Here is a 23,359-nt window from a genome sequence, read left to right on the forward strand (position 1 = left end):
TACAAGGTTTATTTGCATAGCTAAAGTTGACTCCAGGATTTGTCTTCCCTTATCTATCTTACAAAGGCAAACAGTGTAGTTGGGCTAATATTAACACCAGAAGCAGTAAGTTGAGAGCCGGATTGTATTGTACTTGCTATTCCTTTCCCGACTTCACCTTTGCATTTTGTAGTGCTGCCCCCAGGGCCTTCAGCCACAGCTTTTACAGAGCAAGGGACACGGTGGAGATGAGGTCAGAAGGCAGTTATCTAAAGTGCTGCCATCTGTGCACCAGGGACGCTCTCCTAGTCACCTCGAGTCATCTCCGCCCCCTCCGTCCAGCGGTGCCTCTGCACTTCAGGGAGGATCACGAGCCTTCCTGCATACTTGGCTCACGGCTCATGTCAACTTCCAAGGTGGCTCGAGGGAGGTCATTGGGCGGACATGAACAGAATGAAGGGCCAGAGATGGAGTCAGTGTTGTCAACACCCATTGCTTTCTCTTGCAAAAATTCCCTACCTCTCATGTTAATTTTTCTAGATACGCTTCAGAATTTTGTCAGGTTCCAAAAAACTTTTGGGCTATTTTATTAGGAATCAACTGTAATGTATGGATTAATTTAAGGAACTTTTTTTTTTTTAAGATTTTATGTCTTTATTCATGAGAGACCTAGGCAGAGGGAGAAACAGTCTCCCCGTGACAAGCCCGATGTGGGACTTGATCCCAGGGCCCTGGGATCACGACCTGAGCCTAAGGCAGACACTCAACCACTGAGCCACCCAGGAGCCCCAGGAACTTTCTATCCAAGAACAGACTGCATGTGTTTTTGAACATGCCAGTGACCCACCTCAGAGCCCCTGATCCAGCATTTCCCTCTGCCAGAATGTCCTTGTCCTCAGCCTCCTACAAGGAGAGCTCCCTCTGTTCATACAAGTCTTCTCAGATCTACCCCTGAATATGCAATTTATTATGCTTATTAGATATAAACATCTCTCCCTGCTAAAACAGAAGTTCCATAGGGCAGAGATGCTCATGTTTTGTTCACTAATATACGCCAGGAGCCTCAAACAGTGACTGGCACAGAGCCGAGACTCAGTAAATATATGAAGTATTTTTTTCTTAAAGATTTTATTTTTAAGTAATCTCTACACCCAACATGGAGTTCAACTCACAGCCCTGAGAGCAAGAGTTGCACGCTCCACCAGCAGAGCCAGCCAGGTGTCCCTGAGGTTTTGTTTTAGTGATAGAAATGCTTGGTGTATTTTATGTTTTTATTTAAATTCCAGTTATTAAACAATGTAATATTAGTTTCAGGTGTACAATACAGTGATTCAGCACTTCCCTACCATACATATGCTCATCACAAGTTCACTCCTTCATCCCCATTACCTGTTTCACCCATCCCTCCACCCACCTCCCCTCCAGTAACCATCTGTTTTTTTCTCTACCGTTAAGAGTCTGTTTCTTGGTTTGCCTCTTTTTCCCCCTTTGCTCATTTGTTTTTCTTAAATTCTACCTATGAGTGAAATCACATGGTATTTGTCTTTGACATATTTTGCTTACCATCCTCTCTCTAGTTCCATCCACATCGTTACAAAATGGCAAGATTACATTCTTTATGGCTAATATTCCATTCTGTATATGTATGGATATGTGTATGTGTGTATATATATATATATATTCCATTGTGCATGTATGTGTGTGTAGACTTCCCAATTGCCTATATATATACACATACATATACAATGGAATATTATGTGTATACATTATATACACACACAGATACATATGCCACATATGCCCTGTCCATTCATCAGCCAACAGATACCTGGGTTGTTTCCTTAAGGCATATTTTTTAAAACAGATACTTCAATAGGAATAAATGGGCAAAGGAAATGAACAACCAATTTATTAATACAAACAAAAACAAAGACAAAGTGTGGGGAGGGAGACAGAAATGCGAATAAAACCATAATGAAGGCAGAGATATTTTCTCCAAAAACCCGGGCAGAGGTTAAAGAGATAAGTGACACCACCTTGTGTTGGCAACAATGTAGGAAGCAGCCACCCTTACACATACCAGTCCGAAATATAAATAGTAGTTTGACAGTCTGAATCAAAATTTTAAATATGCATTCTCTTGGATCCTGAAATTCCACTCTTGGAAGTATTTTAAGGGAAGTAAGCAAATATTCTTCTGCTTGTAATATAAAAAAATCTTGAAATGACCTAAATGTCCAACAATATGGGCTGGATTAAATAAAGTCTGATACCGCTGTACAATAGAATAGTGTGTAAGCATTAAAAACAGTATTGGAGAACTACATTTTTTTAACATGGAAAAAAGTCTACATTATCTGAAAACAAGTTATTAGACAATAGACTTAAAGTGATCAATTTATTTTTTTAAATGCACGTCATGTATGTGAGTGTGAAGAAACAAAACAGCTGGCATGATATATACCAAAGTGTTAATGGTGGTTATCTTAGTGCTTCAGAGTTTTTTTTCTTTAAATGTTTTCTTCCTATTAACATTTTTCTTAACAAGGGTTATCTTCAGATGGTGAGATTATTTCCTTTATTGTACCTTTTGTTTTTAACAGAATTGTAATTAGCAAGAATACTTCTGTTATGAGGGGAAAAAAACCAAGTTTATTATAAAACAATCGTGGGCCATTCCCCTGCCTACTCACACACGTGTAGACAATCCAGCTAGTTTAGGACTACGTGAGATGACATCCTGCATCCAGCTGTGCGACCACGATTGTTTTTTCCTGTAAAATGTATTGTACAAAGTGAAAGCTTCTGAAAGGATTGGACCACCTTCCTGGAATGCTTATGAGTCGGGCAGCAATTGGACGAGAGATGTTACGACGTCTGAAATCCTCTCAACATCGATCCTAAAGATGCAGTCCTGGGTCTAGCGACCTTCCACACTCTGGCAGCAGGCAGTGGTACGCCAAAAACAAATATTGTCCATTCTCAGCCTCAGGTTCCTCATCCATAAAATGGAAACAGAACCTCAGCGGATGGCTGAGTGAGGGTAAAGTACCTGGAAACAATTTGAAACCGGTAAATTGTTAGATATTTATACTCAAGGTAACAACCCAGTGATCTGAGACTATAAATTTGCTCTGGTATTAAGCTTAAGTAAGCTTGGTATTAAGTAAAATTTGGGCTGATGATCCTCCAGGAGGATAAGACAGGGCTGTAAGCTCAGGCAATAGACGATACAATTCACCATGACGGCCCTTGTTTTATTTGCAGTATATCCAACACTGGTCCTGTTCTGGCTAAAAACTTGTATGTCTTTCCTATAAATTTCCAGGACACTCGAACTCCTTTGTAGATTACCCTGAAACTTTTAGAAAGTGACCAAAGCCCATCATTCTTCTTGGGTTTCTACTGATGGATCTATCTGGAACCAGGAAGGTCTGCTAGACCTGCCAAGAGTCAGGTTGACCAGTACTGACTTCCCAATTGTCAAACCAATGGTTGTTTTAAATTGTATTTTAAAAATGAACTTGATAGACACTTGATATTATTAGCATCTCCTCATTCTCGAAATTAGTTTTCCTGACTCTGGACTCCTCTATTTAGCTCCCTGGATTTTTCTATCCTTGCTCTGTGAGAGAAAATACACGGTAGTGGTAAGAGTTCTTCTGTAAGTTAGTAACAGATTAAAACCTTGTATTAACTGCTGACTGAGACCTTGGACTAATTACTGATAAGCCTCAGTTCCTTGTAAAATGAAGGTAATAATAACATGTACACCATAGAAATACCATAGAATGTGAATTTTAAGAATAGTTCATGTAAGGTTCTGTCACTTGATAAATATTAACTCCCAAAGCTTCTTCTAACTCTGATACCACCCTTCCCCCACCTTCACTGTAGGATACCCTCTGGAGTGATGTCTGGTGATCTTTTCCCCAGTCTCAGCTTCTGTTACTACCGAAACACAGATGGTGCCCATCCTAACCTCCAGCTCATCTCTTTCTTTTGTGCACATTTCTTACCAACTTCTTTTTTTTTTTAATTTTTATTTATTTATGATAGTCACAGAGAGAGAGAGAGAGAGAGAGAGGCAGAGACATAGGCAGAGGGAGAAGCAGGACTCCATGCACCGGGAGCCCGACGTGGGATTCGATCCCGGGACTCCAGGATCGCGCCCCGGGCCAAAGGCAGGTGCTAAACCGCTGTGCCACCCAGGGATCCCCTTCTTATCAACTTCTGAACATCTGCACCTGGATGTCCAACAGGCTGGCATGTCATACTCAAACACTGAACTTTCTCCTTACCCCTAAACTTACTCTTCCTGGTGTGCTTCCTACCCTTCTCAAAGTCACCACCATCCACCAAGTCACCCAGGTCAGAAACACTTCACTTGACCTAACTCCTCCTTCACTTGTCTCTTCTAACTTGGGATAACCTGCCCAGCATGCACAACTTTTGAGTCACCATGCTACAGCAATGGAACCCTGCATCTCATGCAAGTGTAACAGGGGTAAACACTGATCCAACCTGGACCTGGGACCACTGGGAACTTGAGTTCCATATTATTCGATGGTGGAAACAGTAAGGGACAAATCTGGAGCCGTTGGCGGCTGTGTTTCCCACTACTCAGAGAAACTCATCTGCTGGTGAGATAAAATGCTACTGACACCAAGAGAAGAGATAGTAGAGAGAAACCTAGAAGCATGTAAAGGGCTATTCTTTTTTTTAATTTTTTAAAAAGATTTTATTTATTTATTCATGAGAGGCAGAGACACAGGCAGAGGGAGAAGCAGGCTCCATGCAGGGAGCCCAATGTGGGACTTGATCCCAGGTCTCCAGGACCACGCCCTGGACTGAAGGTGGTGCTAAACCACTGAGCCACCAGGGCTGCCCTACAGGGCTATTCTTAAGACCCAGGTGTCGCCCTCCTCTTCCTGAAATTTGGTTGCTCAACTGAATGAAGTTCAGATGGATTAAGTGTGAGACGTGGAGGGTTATACCCAAGACTCAGGAGGTAAGCAGGTGCCCTGCAATGCAGGACCCCAAACTATATTAAAGAGTTTGGACTTTATCTTAAGAACATTGAGAAGAAATTCAAAGATTTTAAGCAGACAAATCACATGACTGATGAATTTTTTGGGAAGATCACTTTGGGTATATTATGGAGAAGGAATTAGGGGTCTTAGTTCAGAAGGCAAAACTCAAGGCAAGGAGCCTAGTTAGGAGGCTGCAATGACCGAAGGAAGCAATGATAGCAAGACTGGGGAAATGGCATGTGTCTAAAGAAAAAATAAATAACAGTAGACTAGAAGAATTAACAGGTCATGTGCCAAGTAGCCATAAGCAACCAGAAAGATACAACCATGAGTGCAAGCCCACCCACTGGGTTGGACCTTCTTGGAAACTGGGAGTGGTGGAGCCTACTGTGCTATACCTCCAAGGACACTTCAGTTGGACACTGCTGACTGCCTCTTTCAAGAGCTGGCCCTTGCCCCAGTTGGTAGCAGTAGACCTTTCCAGTATCTTTCTCCTCATTCCTCCCTCACTTGGGTTGCTGGAATCTCAAGTAGGTTTCAAGACCAACTGAAAATAAAAGTGTGGGTGAGGATCACGAGAAGAGAAATCTGGGTGGCTACCAAGTCTCAATATCTTGGGAAGACTCCTGCAGCTCTGCCGTGTCAGATTGATAAAATAGAGAGGAAATAAAACAGAAGGCCAAGTTTCTTGAACTTAGTTCAAAAGAGTGTTAAAAACAGAACTTCTTGAAGGACATTCCATAGAAATGACCATTATGATGGCCTTCTATTGATGTTAGCCAGAGCTGGTCACTCTCAATGAATTACGGTAATCATGATGTTTGAGTTTCATGAATATGAGAGAGAGAGAGAGAGAGAGAGAGAGAGAATATTTACCTTTATGATGAATGTACCTTATGAAAACTGAAACAGTGACCTTTGTCCTAAACTATCCCCTCTCAGAACTCTCAATCCAGGAAGAATACGATTTCCTTTTCAATTTAAAAACAGGAACATATTAAGCTTAGGCTACAGTAAAATGTCATGTTGTGGCACAATATTCTCTTCCTGTTAGTAGAAATTACCTGTCTCGAAATGCACAGGAAAAAAAAAATTAAAACAAGGAAGTGATTTTAAAGTAGTCATTTCCATGGGTAGGTTTTGTAACCTGTGAGGCAATCTCAACCGTCATCCCCTTACTCCTTAACTAGAGCTGAAACCTAGAAAAAGGAACCTTGCCTAGTTGGAAGCCCAGACCTCCAAGCGGGACAATGTTGACTTCCTATCCCCATGATCTCCTGAGAAGTTGCCACAGCACAATTGTTTGATATATTTTTGTTGAATTTTTGAAAATGTATGTTTTATTAACTCACATATACCCGATGCCAAACCCACAGTATGTGGTTGGTAAATATTTGTTGACTGAATGAATAACTAGACCCCACCCAAACTATGACACATTGGTCCCCTGAATTCTTTTGCTCACTATTCCATGCTTTCTCCTTTTCAATGCCATTCTCTCCCTTCCTCATTGCTATCATTTAAGAAACAGCACTGGTGCTCAGGCTCTGGAAATCGACAAACCTATTTTCAAAACACAGGCACTTAGTTCTACCACTTACGAGGTGAACCATTCGTTTCACTTGTGGTTTCAAGTCCTTCACCAGTAAAGAAGAATAGTATCTAAACTGGAGAGCTCTTGAGGGGTTGACATCAGACGTAGCATCATAAAGCCTGAGCACAGTGCTTCCGAGGCAGTAAGCACTCAGCAACACTGACATATATGGTTTTTTAGCTGCAACCCCATTCAGACTTTGTACTTCTCCAAATATTAGCATCCCACACACACACACAAAAGGGCAAAATAAGCGGTGGCTTCCAACCTGGGTTTTGCCGACCCCTCAGAGCTGCTGGAACTGTTCAATGTCAATTCCATCTTGCTACAAATACAGTCGCTCTGGGAAGGAGGGAGATGCTAGGAAGATGGGGAAACCCCACCTTCTTTTCCAATAAGAGAAGGATCCACTTGGATTTCTTTAATCAGTTGGAGTTCTTTGAAGACTGAAAACAATTCGCCTGCTGGAGTAAAAGTTAGGAACCGTTATCGCATACCATGTTGCTTCTCCACATCAGTTTTAGTGTGGCTGCGAAGACAGCTAGTTCCATTTCCAGTAACTGGCTGGGTTTTCTTGGGCAAATCACTTCACTTCTCTGCTCTCAGCTCCCCATCCCTCGAAATGCGGACTTTGGAAAGATAATGTTGACGGTTCGTGTTTTCATGTTAGTTGTAGTTCTGGAAATCCGAGAAGAGTTATTTCGAAAGGCTTAATAAATTAGAGCTCACCATTTAACTCCAGTCATCATTTAGCTGTACTATCCTGGGGCACGATACATATGCAGACACGTGTTGAATATCAAATGAGCGAGTGATTTAATTGTTGCTGGAAACGGTGACAGGCTGTTGCACCGACTGCGCCCTGGTGGGGCTGTGCTAGGGGACAGCAGCTGTCTTCTACCAGCCGAGGGCCTGGGGAAGTGACACGAGCATGACTCAGTAGAGTGGACTCCACAGTTTAGAAGTCTGGATGTCTTGCTTTTCCTATGACCCAAGAAATCGTAAATACAATTATTCAACCAATCCTACTGATTATGTCACCCGTGCACATCCCAAGTCCACCTCTAGCCTCCTCAGCTACCACAGGAGACCACCATCCCCGACTCCCTGCAATGGCCTCCTCAGCGTCTGCCCACTTCCACCCTTACTACTTCCAATCTGTTCTAAAGGGGTGCTCGCTATTCCCTGTGACTGGAACGGGCACGCTTCCCTCAGGCACTGTCACCCATTTCATTCTACATCTATGTGTTATTTTCTGTTTCTCCCAGGAGGCTGTGAACCCCAGGAGGACAGAGACCTTTCTTACTGCTATAGCCCAAACCTGCTTCCCACCTCCTGCCTACACCAAGAAGCCTTTTCAAAAATAATCAACGAATGAATGCTCAAGGCTGAAACCACGTCTTAAATACTTAAATCTCATGTCATCAACACACTGAGGGCAAGGCCGATGCAAAGCAAGCACGCAATAATGGATCGTCCCATGTGAGACTCATTTAAGGAAGGTATGGCTCTCCTCTCTGGGTTTTATTTTTAAAGACTGTGTTTATTTGACAAATCGAGAGAGCCAGAGAGGGAGAGGGAGAAGCAGGCTTCCTGCTGAGTGGGGAGCCCGAGGTGGGGCTTGATCCCAGAACCCCGGGATCAGGAGCTGAGCCGAAGGCAGATGCTTAACCAACTGAGTCCCCCAGGTGCCTCTCCTCTCAGGGTTTTAGACAAAACTAATTGAATCTTTTCCACTCTTCCAGTTGTGTGACTTTGAGCCTGGATTTCATTAACTGTAAAATGAGCTAATGCTTATTTCGCAGGGTTGCTCTAAGATGAGTGAAGGGCTCTGCAGAGCATCTTAGTGTGCCTTCCTGGTAACCCCACTAGCACTGGGGGAAGGTTCAGGGAAGAAGTCTAAAAAGAAGAAAGCAAATACTCAACTAGGAAAAAAACAAACCTCTAATCAGCAAGTTTTGCGTACAAAAAGTCAGGAACAACTCCCTTGAAGTACCTTGTCTTGGTATAATCCAACTTGCTATTCAAATGTTGATGGAAAAAGGGGCATGGTGGTGGGGGTGGTAGTCAACTTTGTTTTGCCCTATTCCAGATCCCTTCTAGCAATGACTTGACAGCCATCTGCCACTTGGAGTTGTTCAACTATGCGGTAAGTAGTATTTATGAGAGAAAATGCAGCAGGTGCTCACAAGGATTGGGCAACTATTCGGAATCTATTCAGAGCATCATAACTGAAACCTCTCAGTGGCAAGTTTTAGGATAAAGAGTTGAATCCTAAACAGGGCCCGCAAGGATCTGGCCTTTGACCACCATTTATGCCTCATTGCAATCCTAATCTCCTCCTTGTTCCTGGAGCTCTCAGTGGGTTAGTTTTCTTTCCATTTCAGCCACAGGATCTTTACACAAGTGCTTCTCCTTGCCTAGACCCTCCCTCAGTTAACTAGATTCCCCTTGATACCTCAAGGTCACTTCTTTAGAGAATGCCCTGATCTCCAGCCTAAGTCCCAGAATCTTCCTTCGATCATAGGGTTTCCCTTTGCAGTGATACGCCGAATCGTGTGGATATTTTTGCCTAAGGCTCCTCTCCGCCCATAATTTGTACTCTAAGAACAGAATCAATGAGTGACTAGGCTCAGGGCCCGGAAAGTTCCCGGCAAGCGGTAGGTATTCAGTCAACAGCTGTTGAATAACCGAATAAATCAAGTTTCCAGGACTCGTGCGGGGATTGAGTACGCAAGCGGGAGGCCAGATCCCTGCTCGCTCTGCGCCCGCGGCAGGGGGCCCCGCGCCTCCTTCCAGCAGGTGGGCGACTCCTCCACCTGCCCCTGCCCCTGCCGCAGGGTGTGCGGAGGAAGGGGTGGGTTTAAGGGCGGATGCTGGAGGCCATCGGTCCGCAGAACGGAGGGCAGGTCCCGGTGGGCGCCCCAGGCCCCCGCGAGGCCGCCCGCCGACCCCTCTCGCCATCCGGCGGCCCAGAGCGGCGCGCCCACCTGCGCCGCGGCCCATGCGCCCAGGGCGCGCGCGATCCGCAGCTTCAGCCGCAGCCCCAGCCCCCGCCCCCGCCCCCGCCCCCGCCGAAGTCCGGCCCCGCCGCCGCCTCCTCCCCGCCTCCCGGGTCTGTCCCGCCCGGGCCCAGGTCCCCGCGCCGCGGAGCCACAGGTGCCGGACGCCCGAGAGCGCGCCGTCCCCCCGCGCGCGGGACCATGAAGGTCGAGTTTGCGCCGCTCCACATCCCGCTGGCGCGGCGGCTGCAGACGGCCGCGGTGCTGCAGTGGGTCCTGTCCTTCCTGCTGCTCGGTAAGGACCGCGCTCGGCCGCCCGGGACCCCGCCCCACTCCGCGGGCTCCGTCCCGCCCTCGCCGACGGTCGCCGTGCGAGGACGCGCCCGGGTCCTCCAGCCCTCCCTCGGTGCACGGCGGGGCGGGCAGGTCGCGGGGAGCTCCCGCCCCCTCGGGGCTCCCCTTCTGGTTGCTCCCCCGCGTGCACGAGCTCACTCGGGGCCCCCTTCTGGTTGCTCCCCCGCGTGCACGAGCTCACTCGGGCCCCCCTTCTGGTTGCTCCCCCGCGTGCACGAGCTCACTCGGGGCCCCCTTCTGGTTGCTCCCCCGCGTGCACCAGCTCACTCGGGCCCCCCTTCTGGTTGCTCCCCCCGCGTGCACGAGCTCACTCGGGGCCCCCTTCTGGTTGCTCCCCCCGCGTGCACGAGCTCACTCGGGCCCCCCTTCTGGTTGCTCCCCCGCGTGCACCAGCTCACTCGGGCCCCCCTTCTGGTTGCTCCCCCGCGTGCACGAGCTCACTCGGGGGGCCCTTCTGGTTGCTCCCCCGCGTGCACGAGCTCACTCGGGCCCCCCTTCTGGTTGCCGCCCCCCTCCGCGTGCACCGGTAGCGCACACTGCGGGCCAGCTGCTCTGCGCTGAGCTGCTGCGGGCCTTACCTACAGCTGCCGGCTCGGCTGGCAGTTACACAGCCTGGTGAGGCCTGGCGCATGGGTGCACCCAGATGTAACCAAGACCCAGGTGAGGCCTGGCGTGTGGGCGCACCCAGATGTAACCAGGACCCAGCCCAGCCACGCAGCGCTGCTCTCTAGCCCCACAGAAGGCAGACACTGTCTATCTGCAGCGCAAGTTACTACCGCTAACTTTTGCGTGTTCCGGAGCATCTCGGGGCAAAAAGGTACCTTTGTACAAGGAAGGGCTGCCCCAAATATCAGATGGGGTCGGGTGGCTTCTGTATGTAAAGAGCTGGACTGCAGGCTGTGTTCTAGTGGGTTCCAGAGTCAACTCCATCTAGAAGGAGGCAGTCACTAGATGGAGCTGGTGCTTGACCTGGGTGCTTTGTCCCCTGCATGTTTGTTCAGCTCTTGGAGTAAATGGGGGATGATATGAACGAGGGAGGAATTCTCAGGAACTTGCCCTCTTCTGAAGGCTAACGTCATTTGTGTGCCACAATGAGGTCATGGGTCGTCTGCCGTAGAGGCCACAGGGATAACAGTAATAAACTCATCGCACTGTAGACCTCTGCATTTTTGAAATGGTTTCAAATTTTGTTTTGAAGATTTTATTTATTCCTGAGAGACAGAGAGAAGCAGAGACATGGAGGGAGAAGCAAGCTCGTGACGCAGAGCCCAATGCAGGACTCGATCCTGGGACCAGGATCATGCCCTGAGCCAAAGACAGATGCTCAACCGCTGAACCCCCCCCCCCGCCCCCCCGGGGGCGTCCCAGGTTTCACATTTTGAATGCCTAAGGTCAGTGGCTCTCCACCCTGCATTCACATTAGAATCACTGGAGGAGCTTCTAAAAATTTCAGATGCCTAGGCCCTGTCCGTAGAAGGTCTCGTTCATCTGTTAGAGAATGGAGCCCATGCATAAATGTGGTTTTTTTTTAAGATTTTATTTATTTATTTGAGGGGGAGATAGAGAGGGCAGGTGCGCCCACCGGCGAGGGCGCAGGAGCAGGGGAGGGAGTAGCAGACTCCGTGCTGAGCAGGGAGCCCCATGCAGGGCCCCATCTCAGGACCCTAGGGTCATGACCTAAGCTGAAGGCAGACACTTGCCTGAGACCCAGGTGTCCCTCAATATTTTGTGTATCTATGTAAATATATAAATATATGTGTGTGCGTAAACACAGGCTCTCCAAGTGACCCTAGTGTACGACTCGGGTTTACTGAAAAAGGAACTTCGAACTGTTAACACATTAAGTCCTCCCAGGCCAGACTGTGGACACAAGTGTGCCAGCATCACACTCCATTTTGAACTAGAGCAGAGGAGCATTGACATAACACACTCACTGCGGGCCTGGTGTGTGCCGGGTCCCTCCGCGCCGTACGCTCTTAACCCTGCAATCTTCACAACCACGCTCTGAGGCAACGGGTGTTGGTTCCTGCCCTCGTCGGACAGATGAGGGGACCGACGGGCGACATGGGCTGTTGGAGGTCACAGGGCTAGTGGGAGGGGGAGGAGCCGGATGCAAACCCAAGTGTTGCACCCGGGGTCCCTGCTTTCACCACTGTGCCACCTACTTGAATGGCTTGGACTCGGAGACTGTCTTCCTCGCTGATCAGTCACAACTCTGGTGGCCCACTGTCCTTTCTCTCATGGCCTTCATCGTGGCTTGTCATTACCATCCTCTACCGGAGGGAAGCTCTCTACCCCGTGTGTGTCTCGCTGTATTGACCAAGGGACCCTCACAGCCACCTGTAAGGTGGGCGCTACCCCTGTAGACCTTTTACAAGCGAGGACGCTCGAGGTGGAGCGAGTTGCTCAAGGTCACAGGGCTCTAAGGTGGTGAAGCCACAGATGTCAAACGTGAATGAACTGGTGACTTAGGTTTATAACTAATCATTCTTAATTTGGGTCCGACTGGAGTGGCTTGCAGATCATTTAAGTGCTTTTATTGCATGAATCTGATATTTGTGTTACCAGGAGCATGTTATTTTGTACTATATATTTTGGTCATTGTATTTTTGGAAACTTTCAAACACACGGGGGCGCCTGGGTGGCTCAGTCAGTGAAGTGTCTGCCTTCATCTCAGGTCATGACCTTGGGGTCCTGGGATCAGCCCCATGGGGGGCGTCCTGCCCAGCTGGGAATCTGCTTCTCCCTCTCTCTCTGTCCCTCCCCCTGCTGATGCTCTTTTCTCACTCACTCTCAAATAAATTAATTAATTAAATATTTGATAAAAAACTTTCAAGCATACAAAAAGCAGAGAGAAGTGTATGAAGTGTCCCATGCCCGTTACCTGGGTTTATAGTTATTTTAACAATTTGCCATATTAGTTTCAGCTGTGGTTTTTGCAGAACTATCTTAAAACAACTCCTTATATTTTAATCCCAAGTACTTTAGTAGGCGCATGTAAAATTGGCTATTTTTTATGTAATCATATTACACGTGTAGTATAATCACTTAAAATCACTTGAGCTAAGTTCACATTTCCTACAGTATGTCAAAAATATACTTTTATTGGTGATTTATTTGTTTTTTTTTTTTAATTTTTTATTTATTTATGATAGTCACAGAGAGAGAGAGAGAGGCAGAGACATAGGCAGAGGGAGAAGCAAGCTCCATGCACCTGGAGCCCGACATGGGATTCGATCCCGGGTCTCCAGGATCGCGACCTGGGCCAAAGGCAGGCGCCAAACCGCTGCGCCACCCAGGGATCCCCTGGTGATTTATTTGAACCAGGTTCCAAGCAAGACCCTTTGTGTTGCATTTGGTTTTTACCTGTCTTTTGGTTTGGAACTATGTTCCTGGTTTGTTTTCTTGTCAGTAAAGCACTAGGGAAACCAGGTTGTCCTGCAAGATGTCTCTCCCCTTCAGGGTTTTCCCTGATTGTTTCTTTGTTGTGTTAACCTGTGCCTCAACCTCCTGTTTGTCTTCTATAGTGGAAGTTAGATCTGAGGCTTGATTAGATTTAGGGGAAGACCTTTGTGGCAAGGTCTCTTCCCACACCCTGCCATGTGCTTCATGTCACATTATGTCAGGATGTACATCATGTCTAGTTGTCCCATTAATAGCGTCTAAGAGTAATCAGGGTGCAGGCAGGAAGTGATCTGAGGGCTGGTAACTGGCATGTGCAAACAAATTCTCCATTGACTGTTGCCCTTTCACCTTGTGGTTTGAGTCTCCATCAGTGATCCTCGCTATTGGGACTCCAAAATTCATCCTATCCTTCATTCTTCACATACTAGCTAGAATTTATGCAAAGAATAACCCCCCCCCCCCAAATCATCTAGGGCCATTTGACTATACCCTACAATTCAATTCTTACTGGGAAGGTAGGATAAGAACTTACTTACTTCCATTTAATTATCAATTTCAGAGGAAGAAGTCGATGTAGTAGCTACTTCCAATGGTGACAAGAGTTTTTATTAACGACGTTATTTTAAGATCTCTAAATCAGAACCTTGGCATGCATTTTCTTTCCAGGAAATGACTTTAAGCTCTTAGACATTGAAATACATTTTTGAAATCCCAAAATGTTTCATTTAGTCATGAAACCAAACACTCTTTCCTTGAGATAAATGTTAAATACCTGTCATCCAGCATTATAACATTGTATTCGTTTCAGGTGGATGACATAGGGATTTGATACGTGTGTGTATTATGAAATGATGGCCACAATAAGTTAAGTCTATCACCACACATAGTTATATTTTTCCTTGTAATAAGAGCTATTAAGACTCACTCTCTTAGCTTTCAAATACAATACAGTATTGTCTCCTGTAGTGACCATGCTGTGTGTTACACCCCCAGGACTTATTTATTTTATAAATGGGAGTTGGTACCTTTTGACCACCTTCAGCCATTTTGCCCACCCCTCTGCCCCCTGCTTTAGGCAACCACCTCTCTGTTCTCTGTATTTATGAATTAGTTTGTTTCTGTGTTTGTGTTTTTACAGAGGGAGGGGGAGGGGAGCCTGATGTGGGGCTTGACCTCACCACCCTGAGATCATGCCCTGAGCTGAAGCCAAGTCTGATGCTTCACCAACTAAGCCAACCAGACACCACTATGGATAAGTTTTTTTGTTGTCTTTTTAACATTTCACACACAAGTGATATCATACAGTGTTCTCGGTCTCATCTATTCCACTTAGCAAAACATCCTCAAAGTCTCTCCAGTGGTATCACAAATGTCAGGATTTCCTTTTTTTTTTAATGACTTTATTATATATATATATATATAATTATTATTATTATTATTATTATTTATTATAGAAAATCACATTTTCTTAATCTATGGACACTTAAGTTGTTTCCGTGGCTTGGCCACAGTAGGCAATGCTGCAGTGAACACAGGGGGTGCAGATGTCTTTTTGAGATAGTGATTTTATTTCCTTTGGATAAATACCCAGAAGTGGGATTTCTAGATCAGCTGTCATCCAATCTTAATATTCAAGAACTGAAATGGTATATACTAGCTTGTGTGCCACCAGCCTGCTAGCTGAAAAGTGGGAAGCTACAAAAGAGGGAGCCAACATTTATTGACTATCTTCTACCTATACCAGGTTGTGGCAAAGATCACTAGGTTTCCTATTTATTTATTCATTTATGAAGATTTTATTTATTTATTCATGAGAGACAGAGAGAGAGAGAGAGAGAGAGGCAGAGATACAGGCAGAGGGAGGTGCAAGCTCCCCTCTGAGCAGGGAGCCCGATGCAGGACTCGATCCCAGGATCACACCCTGAGCCAGAGGCAGATGCTCAACCACTGAGTCCCCCAGACACCCCAGGTTTAACTTTTTAAGAAAGTGCCAGACTTTCTTCCCAAGTAGTTGTCTATTTATATTCCCACCAGCAGCACATGAAGGTACCACTCTTCCAGATCCTAGCCATCACTTGATATAGCCATTTATTAAAAACTTTGTGAATAAGCACGCAGTAATGTTTCATCGTGGTTTTAGTTTGCATTTCCCTAATGGCTAATGATGATGAGCATCTTAGGCTTATTTGCTATCTGTATATCTTATCTTTGGAAGTGCCTGTTTAAATCTTTTGTCCATTTTTAATTGAGTTGCTTGTCTATTGGGTTTAGAGATTTGGCTGTGTTCTTCTGGATCCGAGTCTTTTATCAGGTATATACTTTGTGTAGAATTTTCTTCCACTCTAGGGATTCTCCTTTCATTGTATAAACAGTGTCATTAGAAGAACAGAAGTTTTTAATTTTGATGGAGTTCAATTTACCCATATTTTTTTTGTGGATGATAGTTTTGGTGTTTTATCTAGGAATTTTTGCTTCATCCAAATCAGAAAGATTTTTTTTATATTTTCTTCTACGTGTTTTATAGTTTTAGGTTTTATATATAGGTTTGTGGTTCATTTGGAGTTAATTTTTACATATGCTACAAGGCCTAAGTGCATTTTTTTGCATATATATAATCCAGTTGTTCCAGCTCTATATGTTAAAAAACAAACAAACAAAATATGTTCCTTCTCTGCTGTCACGCCCTTGTGTCTTTGACAAAAGTTAGTTATGCATACGTAGGTGGGTTTATTTCTGGACTCTCTGTTCCATTCATCTGTCTGCCTATCTTGATGGCAGTACAATGCTGATGTGATTACTGTAGATTTATCATAACTTGTGGAATCAGTTCTCGTTAGCCCTCAAACCTTGACGCTTTTTTTTTTTCCAGAGCTATTTCGATTATCCTATAGATTCTTTATCTTTCCATTTGCACTTTAGAATCAACTTGTCAATGTCCACACACGAGAAAATCTGCGATTTTCATTGGGATTGATTTTTGATTGAGATTAGCCTATAGATTAATTTGGAGAGAATTGAGATCTCAAAAATACTGAGTCTTCGCTGTGTGATTTTATTTATAGCAGAGCATATTTAAGAATCACTTGGGGATTTTTGTTGAAATGCAAATTCCCCCAGAGACTTTGATTCTGCAGGTCTCAGGGCCATTACATTTTCTTAAACTTTATTTTGAAATAATTTCAGAAATACTCATTGTAGAAAATTAAAATTCTGGAAAATTACAAAAACCCTAATATTCCTTCATCAAATTCCCCAAATGTTAACATTTTACCATGTTTTCTTTTCTTTCTCCTTGCCTCTCTCTCCACAAACACTCACAATTATTATTTTTTTAACTCTTTAAGGATAAGCCACAGACATGGTTTCTCTTTATCGTTAAGTACTTTATATTTCCTAAAACCAAGGGTACTCTCTTACATAACCACAGTATAAGTATCCAAATGAGAAAAATAACAGTGATACTGTTTAACAGTCTAATTCGTACATAGACCCTATTCACATTTCAGTAACTGCCCCACAAATGTCCTTTATAGCAAAGGAACCCACATGTTGTATTTAGTTGTCTTTTTTTTTTAATTTTTTTATTTTTTTATTTATTTATGATAGTCACACAGAGAGAAAGAGAGAGGCAGAGACACAGGCAGAGGGAAAGCAGGCTCCATGCAGGGAGCCCGACGTGGGATTCGATCCCGGATCTCCAGGATCGCGCCCTGGGCCAAAGGCAGGCGCCAAACCGCTGCGCCACCCAGGGATCCCTAGTTGTCTCTTTTATTATAGTTTTCAGTTTGTAGCTATTCAAAGTAGTTGTGCTTTTTTCAGATTGTAAACATTTCAGAAATAGCAAGAGCATGGAACTAGTTTCAGCAGGATCCTGTTAATTTATTTGCATTCATTAGGTGAAGAAGTAGGTCCAGTAATGGATTTGCTTTTAAACAAGAAAAATGTAGTTCTGTCTCCCTAAAACTTTTTAAAAAGCGTGTGGAACAGACCCACATGTGAGGAATACTGAGCTGCACCATTCTGCAGAGAGGTCTGAGGTTTCTCTTTTAGCGCCATCCTAAGAAACTCTGGGAGGTAAGTTCCCTTCAAGCAGGAATTTTAAAAATCAGAAGAATGTTACCCATACATTCTTATAATCGACAGATGGCCCTGATTGTGTTTTGAAATATAATGCCTCAGGAACAGGTAAGAAAAGAGTGTGATGTGCTAAACTCTTGAGTTCCATTTTCTTCCTCCATCCCGTTACATGGTTAAAATATGTATAAGAACAACAACAACAACAAAATATGTATAGGAACAATTTTTCATAGAGGAAAAGTGAAAACCTCTTGGAAAAAAAAAAAACAACCTCTTGGATACAAGTGGGAAGGATACACATACGAATTACATGTTTTCAATTATGTAATTATTTAAATATTTAATTCTTAATATTTAATCCAAGTAAATAAAACTTAAGTGGCTTTTGCAATATTTTTCTGATGCTGTTTGCTCATGGAAATTTAATAGAATCATGTTCAAGATGAAAATATTCTTACATAAGTAGATTTGTTCTACAGTTTTTTCTTTCTAGTGGAGCCATTTCTTTTTTAAAAAGTAATCTTTTGAGTATAAGATAATTTGGACTAATTATTAGAAAAATTGAAAAGTGTAGAAGAGCTTTTAAAGACCCTAGGAAAATTCCATATTCCCATTCAGAAGTAATTATTATTAATATTTTGGCATATTTTCCCCTCCTGTTTATTTTTTTAAAATTATTTTTTAATGGGAAGCCCAGGTGGCTCAGCGGTTTAGCGCTGTCTTCAGCCCAGGGCGTGATCCTCGAGACCCGATATTGAGTCCCACGTTGGGCTCCCTGCGTGGAGCCTGCTTCTCCCTCTGCCTGTGTCTCTGCCTCTCTCTCTCTGTATCTCTTGTGAATAAATAAATAAAATCTTTTTAAAAATTAATTAATTTTTACTGAAGTTATCTACATACTGGAGAATAAAACAAATAACGTTTTGTTTTTTTTTTTTTTCCAAGTGTGTGCCATTGGTGTTTTTGTTTTTTAAGATTTTATTTATTTATTCATGAGAGGCTCACAGAGGGAGGCAGAGACACAGGCAGAGACACAGGCAGGCTCCATGCAGGGCCCCGATGCGGGACTCAATTTCAGGTCACAACCTGAGCTGAAGGCTGATGCTCAACCACTGGGCCACCCAGGTGCCCCACCATTGGTGTTTTTGAAGGTCTCAGGCAGTCAGGGCTAATAACATTTATTGAGAGTTTCCCATATACCGTCACTATTCTATCTATCTATCTATCTATCTATTTATTTATTTATTTATTTTTAAGATTTTATTTATTTATTCATAGAGACACAGGCAGAGGGAGAAGCAGGCTCCATGCAGGGAGCCCGACGTGGGACTCGATCCCGGGTCTCCAGGATCACACCCTGGGCTGCAGGTGGCACCAAACCGCTGCACCACCGGGGCTGCCCTACCATCACTATTCTAGAAGCTTTCTGTGAATTATCTAAGTTTCTTTAACCAATTATTTTTCCATGGTATAAATATCACTGTCTTAAATTTTGAAAAACCGATAGTTAAGCCTAGAACTTATAGGGACTTAACCAATTTATCTACATCAGGTCTTTGAAGAAGTGCCTATAAGGCAAAACACGTTATTAAGGATTCATCGACTTTTCAAATTCTGCCGACACTGACGAGCATCTGCGCCGGCTTAGACACCATACGGTGCCCTTGCACGCGTACTTTCTGGCTCAGCGCCCTTGCACTGATTGTCGGCATCCAGGTGCGTGCCCCGGGTCAGAATGGGTGGGAGCCGCAGGGGCAGAGCGGTAGTGCCTGCAGCAGAGGCGGCTCGTGGCCACCACCTGAGCCCCGAGGGGCCTTCCCCCGCCCCAAAGTGTAGAGCCTGCCATGACTCCTTGCCAGAAGCCTTCAGTTCATGGAAAGAATATAATCTTCATCCCTGGTTGTGCTAGAACCCTTCTTTTCTATAAAGCTGGGGAAACCCCCAGGCAGCTTTGAAGCCAGAAGTGAGTGTTGAATCCATCATCCCGTCTGCACGTGAGAGTTTGAAAGTCAAGACTGTTTCGGGCTGTGGTGCAGGCTCCGTGAGGCTCCCACGCGGTCCCAGCCACGCAGCGGCGCTTCACTTGCTGTGATCACTTACATGTGTGGTTCATGCATTTCCTCCCATCTTTTAATTATGGAAAGTTTCAAACCTCCAGAAGAACTGAAAGAATAGTTCAGTAAGCATTTTTTTAAACCTGGATTCACCAGCTCTTAGAGTTTTTCTACATTTGCCACCTGTCAGGTTCTGTCCCTCTCCACACACACTTTGTTATTGCTGCTGTTGAACCATTTGGAAGTGAGAAATTAAGCTGTAAACATCATGGTACTTCATGCTAAATACTATAGAATGCGCCTCTTGAAAACAAGGATTTTTTTTTTCCTTTTTTAAAAAGATTTTTTATTTATTCATTCAAGAGAGAACAGAGAGAGGCAGAGACTCAGGCTCTCCGCAGGGGCCTGATGGGGGACTCGATCCCAGGCCTCAGGATCACGCCCTGAGTCAAAGGCAGGCGCTGAACTGCTGAGCCAGCCAGGCGTCCTGAAAAGGATTTTCTACATAATCACAATCCAGATATCGTACCCAAGAAGTTTGTCAGTGGAAAAAAAAAAAAAAAAAGAAGTTTGTCAGTGATATAATAATCTTATTTAAAAAAAATAAAAATAAAAAAAATAATCTTATTTAATATATGGTTCATATTCAGATTTCCTTGACGGTCTTCAAATTTTCCTTTAAAGCTAGACCAGCTCCTACACCTTTGGGTATTTATTTATTTATTTATTTATTTTTAAGATTTTATTTGAGAGAATGAGCAAGGGGGACAAGCAGACTCCCCACTGAGCAGGGAGCCCGACAGGACACAGGCTCGATCCCAGCATCCTGGGATCAGGACCGGAGTTGAAGGCAGATGCTTAACAGATGGAGCGACCCAGGTGTCCCACCTTTTGTTTTTTAATCTCTTGTAACACCGGTATTTTTCTGAAGAGCCCCAGCTGATTATCTTATAGAATGTCCCAGAGTCTGGACTTGCCTAATTGTTGTCATGATTCGAGTCAGGTTGACCATTTTTGCAAAAAGATCACAAAGGTGAAGAGGCGTATTTCCCGTTAGGTCATATCAAGAGGCATCATGTCATTTTGTCCCTTTATTGGTGATGTTACATTTAACGACAATGCCCTGCATTTTGGCCGAGCCTCATTTCTGACGTTTAGTACTGTTGAGGCAGGTGGGGCATGCGGCATTATTCACAGGAGCCAGAAGGTAGGAACCGCCCAAATGTTGAACGATGACTGTTGAACAGATGAATGGGTAAACGAATCGTCATATGGCCCATACAGGGGGACATCATTCAGCCCTAAAGGAGAACGAATACATATTCGTACGATAGGTGCGTACTGATACATACTTCAAGATGGATGAGCCTCAAAAACCTGATGTTAAGTGAAAGTCTACACAAGCTTACATATTGGATCATTCCGTTTCTATGAAATACCTAGAGCAGGTAAATCCATAGAAACATAATGCATAATTACGTTGGTGGTCGCTGGGGCATAAAAGAAGGGAATTGGAATAACTGCCTGACGGGTTCAGGGTTATATTGTTGAGTGATCTGAGTATTTGCAACCAGGTACATGTGGTAGTTGTACAGCATTGTGAATGTATTAAGTGTCACCAGATTGATTTCTTGAAAATTGTTAATTTATGGGAGTTTCACCTCAATAAAAACTGAGGGGGAAGCAGCTTCCTGATGATGTAGAGGAAGTAGAATGTACGGGTGTGAGGTTATAATGGAGGCTGAAAGATAGAGGCTGGCGAGGGGCTTTCCATTCAACATTAGCCTCAGTTGAAGCAACTGAAATGTCAAGCCTTCCATGCAGCCTGGTTGGTGGATCAGGGCCATTTTCGAAGGTATCAACCTCAGTTTTGAAAACTCCACATTGTGCTGGAGTAGACTTTTGTATCTTTTTGACCTCCAATTCAGGAGAGTCGTGTTACCTGGGATTGCTTAATGACCTAAGAATAGAAAAGAGAGATGATCTGGTCACCTGGTTTTTTTGGTGTTTTCTTCTTTCCATCCGACTTAGGATCATGGGATTTCAAAAGCTATTTTGGTGCAGCTCATGATACGGAATATTAAAGAATGTATGCAATGTGTGGAGTGGGAGTTAAAATTAGAACAGCTCCTTTGGACTGCGAAGGATCAAAGTGTATCAAGTGACAGGTGTTGATGCTTGGTGTTCCAGGGTTTTACTGACTGACTGTCCACTAGAAATAAATTGAAATGTGGGGAAATGTTAGGCGAGATTATGTTTAGAGAGAAAATTTGCTAGAAGCCCATGTTTTCAAAAAGAAAAGAATGGTTGAATTGGTATTCCCAGTCAATGGAATGTCCATCAGCCATCAAAAAATACCATTTATGAAGAGGTTTTAATACCAGATTTATGATATGAAACAGTGTGAGGTCATCACGAGAGATACAATATGGAAATTTTTTTTAAAAGATTTTATTTATTCACGAGAGACCCACAGAGAGAGGCAGAGACACAGGCAGAGGGAGAAGCAGGCTCCACGCAGGGAGCCTGACGTGGGATTCGATCCCAGGTCTCCAGTATCACACTCTGGGCTGCAGACGGCACTAAACCCCTGCGCCACTGGGGCTGCCCCAGAAAAATTTTTTTTAAGATTTTATGTATTTATTCATGAGAGACACACAGAGAGAGGCAGAGACAGAACCAGGCTCCCTGTGGGGAGCCCATTAGGGACTCGATCCTGGGACCCCAGGGTCATGACCTGAGCCAAAGGCAGATGCTCAACCACTGAGCCACCAAGGTGTCCCTGCAATATGGAAAATTTTTTTCAAAATGTGATCAACCATGTTAAGGAAACAACCTGTTCATAGGAAAAAAAAAAAAAGACCGCAAGGAAAATTTTAACGATACATTTTTTGTTGAGTGACAAGAAGGTGGGTGATATTTTACCTGCTTTTACTTTTTGCACTCTCTGCAGGTGTAATGGTGTAAAGGTGAACACAGTTGCTATAATGCTGGCGCCCGTTGGTCAGGTGCTTGCTGCGGGCCAGGCCCATGGCGTCTCTATTTCCCTGCAGTCCTGGAGGCAGGTGATGTGCTGGGCTCAGGTCACAGGTGCAGGGATTAAGGTTCAAGGAGTAAAAGAACCCGCCGCAGGCCGGGCAGCTGGTCGTGGCAGGCTCCAGCACGAGCAGTCCGACTCCGGATCCTCGGCTTAACCGCCATCCGGGTGGCACGTTTAGTGGCTGAAGAGACACGCGTTCAAGTAGTGCGTGTGGGGTTGGGTTCAGGGGAGCGCTGACCCGGCAGCCGGCGGACTCTGTTTCTGGATCTGCTCTTGCCTCTTCTTGGTTCAAATTAAGTTCGTATGCTTTTGGTCTCAGTTTCTCTATCATAGTGAGGAAAACAGAAACCTCTCGTTTGCCTGATTTTTTTTTTTTTTTTTATGCCTCCAAGCCTGCTGCTGCGCTTGTGATAACGACTTGTTAGTTTATGGTGCTGTTGCCATGAGCTAAGACTAGTTTGGTTTTGTTTGAAAAAAAAAAAAAAAAAGCGTATGGGTTTAAGAATTCAGCAGATCCAGGTTCAAGCCCTTTGGATCCTTAAAAAAAAAAAATCGCTGAGCCTCAGTTTCCACATCTGCGGAATGGGAACAGGACTGTGCGCCGTGAGGGTTGTGGGGAGAGAAATAGACGCTGCTCGAGGGAGGCGGTCGCCGCCAGGAACTGTCCCCTTCGGTCCCTCCTCCATCAAGCCTCCCCTGATATAGCGTAGAGCCCGGGGTGATGAGACCTTTCTGAGTTTCTTATGCATTTTTTTTTTTTTTTTACACATTTTAGTAAAATTAAGGGAACATTAACCAACAGTGGCAAATTCTCAGCCCTGGGC

The 23,359-nt window shown here is 44.5% G+C and overlaps 1 protein-coding gene and 1 long non-coding RNA gene across 3 annotated transcripts in view; one reads left to right on the top strand and one right to left on the bottom strand.

Moving 5' to 3' along the window:
- Positions 1-1,873: 1,873 nt before the first annotated feature.
- On the bottom strand, positions 1,874-10,955 carry LOC102151990. 2 transcript variants are annotated; one of them, XR_005385445.1, is made up of 3 exons: positions 10,784-10,955; positions 6,875-7,590; positions 1,874-3,031 (listed from the first exon to the last, which is right to left on the bottom strand). It is a non-coding gene; the product is annotated as an uncharacterized LOC102151990 (long non-coding RNA). The 2 variants fall into 2 exon arrangements; XR_005385444.1 differs by lacking the exon at positions 10,784-10,955 and having other exon boundaries at positions 6,875-9,507.
- MOGAT1 (monoacylglycerol O-acyltransferase 1) overlaps positions 9,727-23,359 on the top strand; it is a 37,187-nt gene continuing 23,554 nt past the window's right edge. The window contains exon 1 of the mRNA XM_038585873.1: positions 9,727-9,903. Within this exon, the coding sequence (XP_038441801.1) occupies positions 9,810-9,903 (94 nt within the window). The 5' untranslated portion in view covers positions 9,727-9,809. The remainder of the gene's footprint in view (positions 9,904-23,359) is intronic.

Source organism: Canis lupus, chromosome 37 (genome assembly GCF_011100685.1).
Source record: "Canis lupus familiaris isolate Mischka breed German Shepherd chromosome 37, alternate assembly UU_Cfam_GSD_1.0, whole genome shotgun sequence".
Classification (NCBI taxonomy): Eukaryota; Metazoa; Chordata; class Mammalia; order Carnivora; family Canidae; genus Canis; species Canis lupus.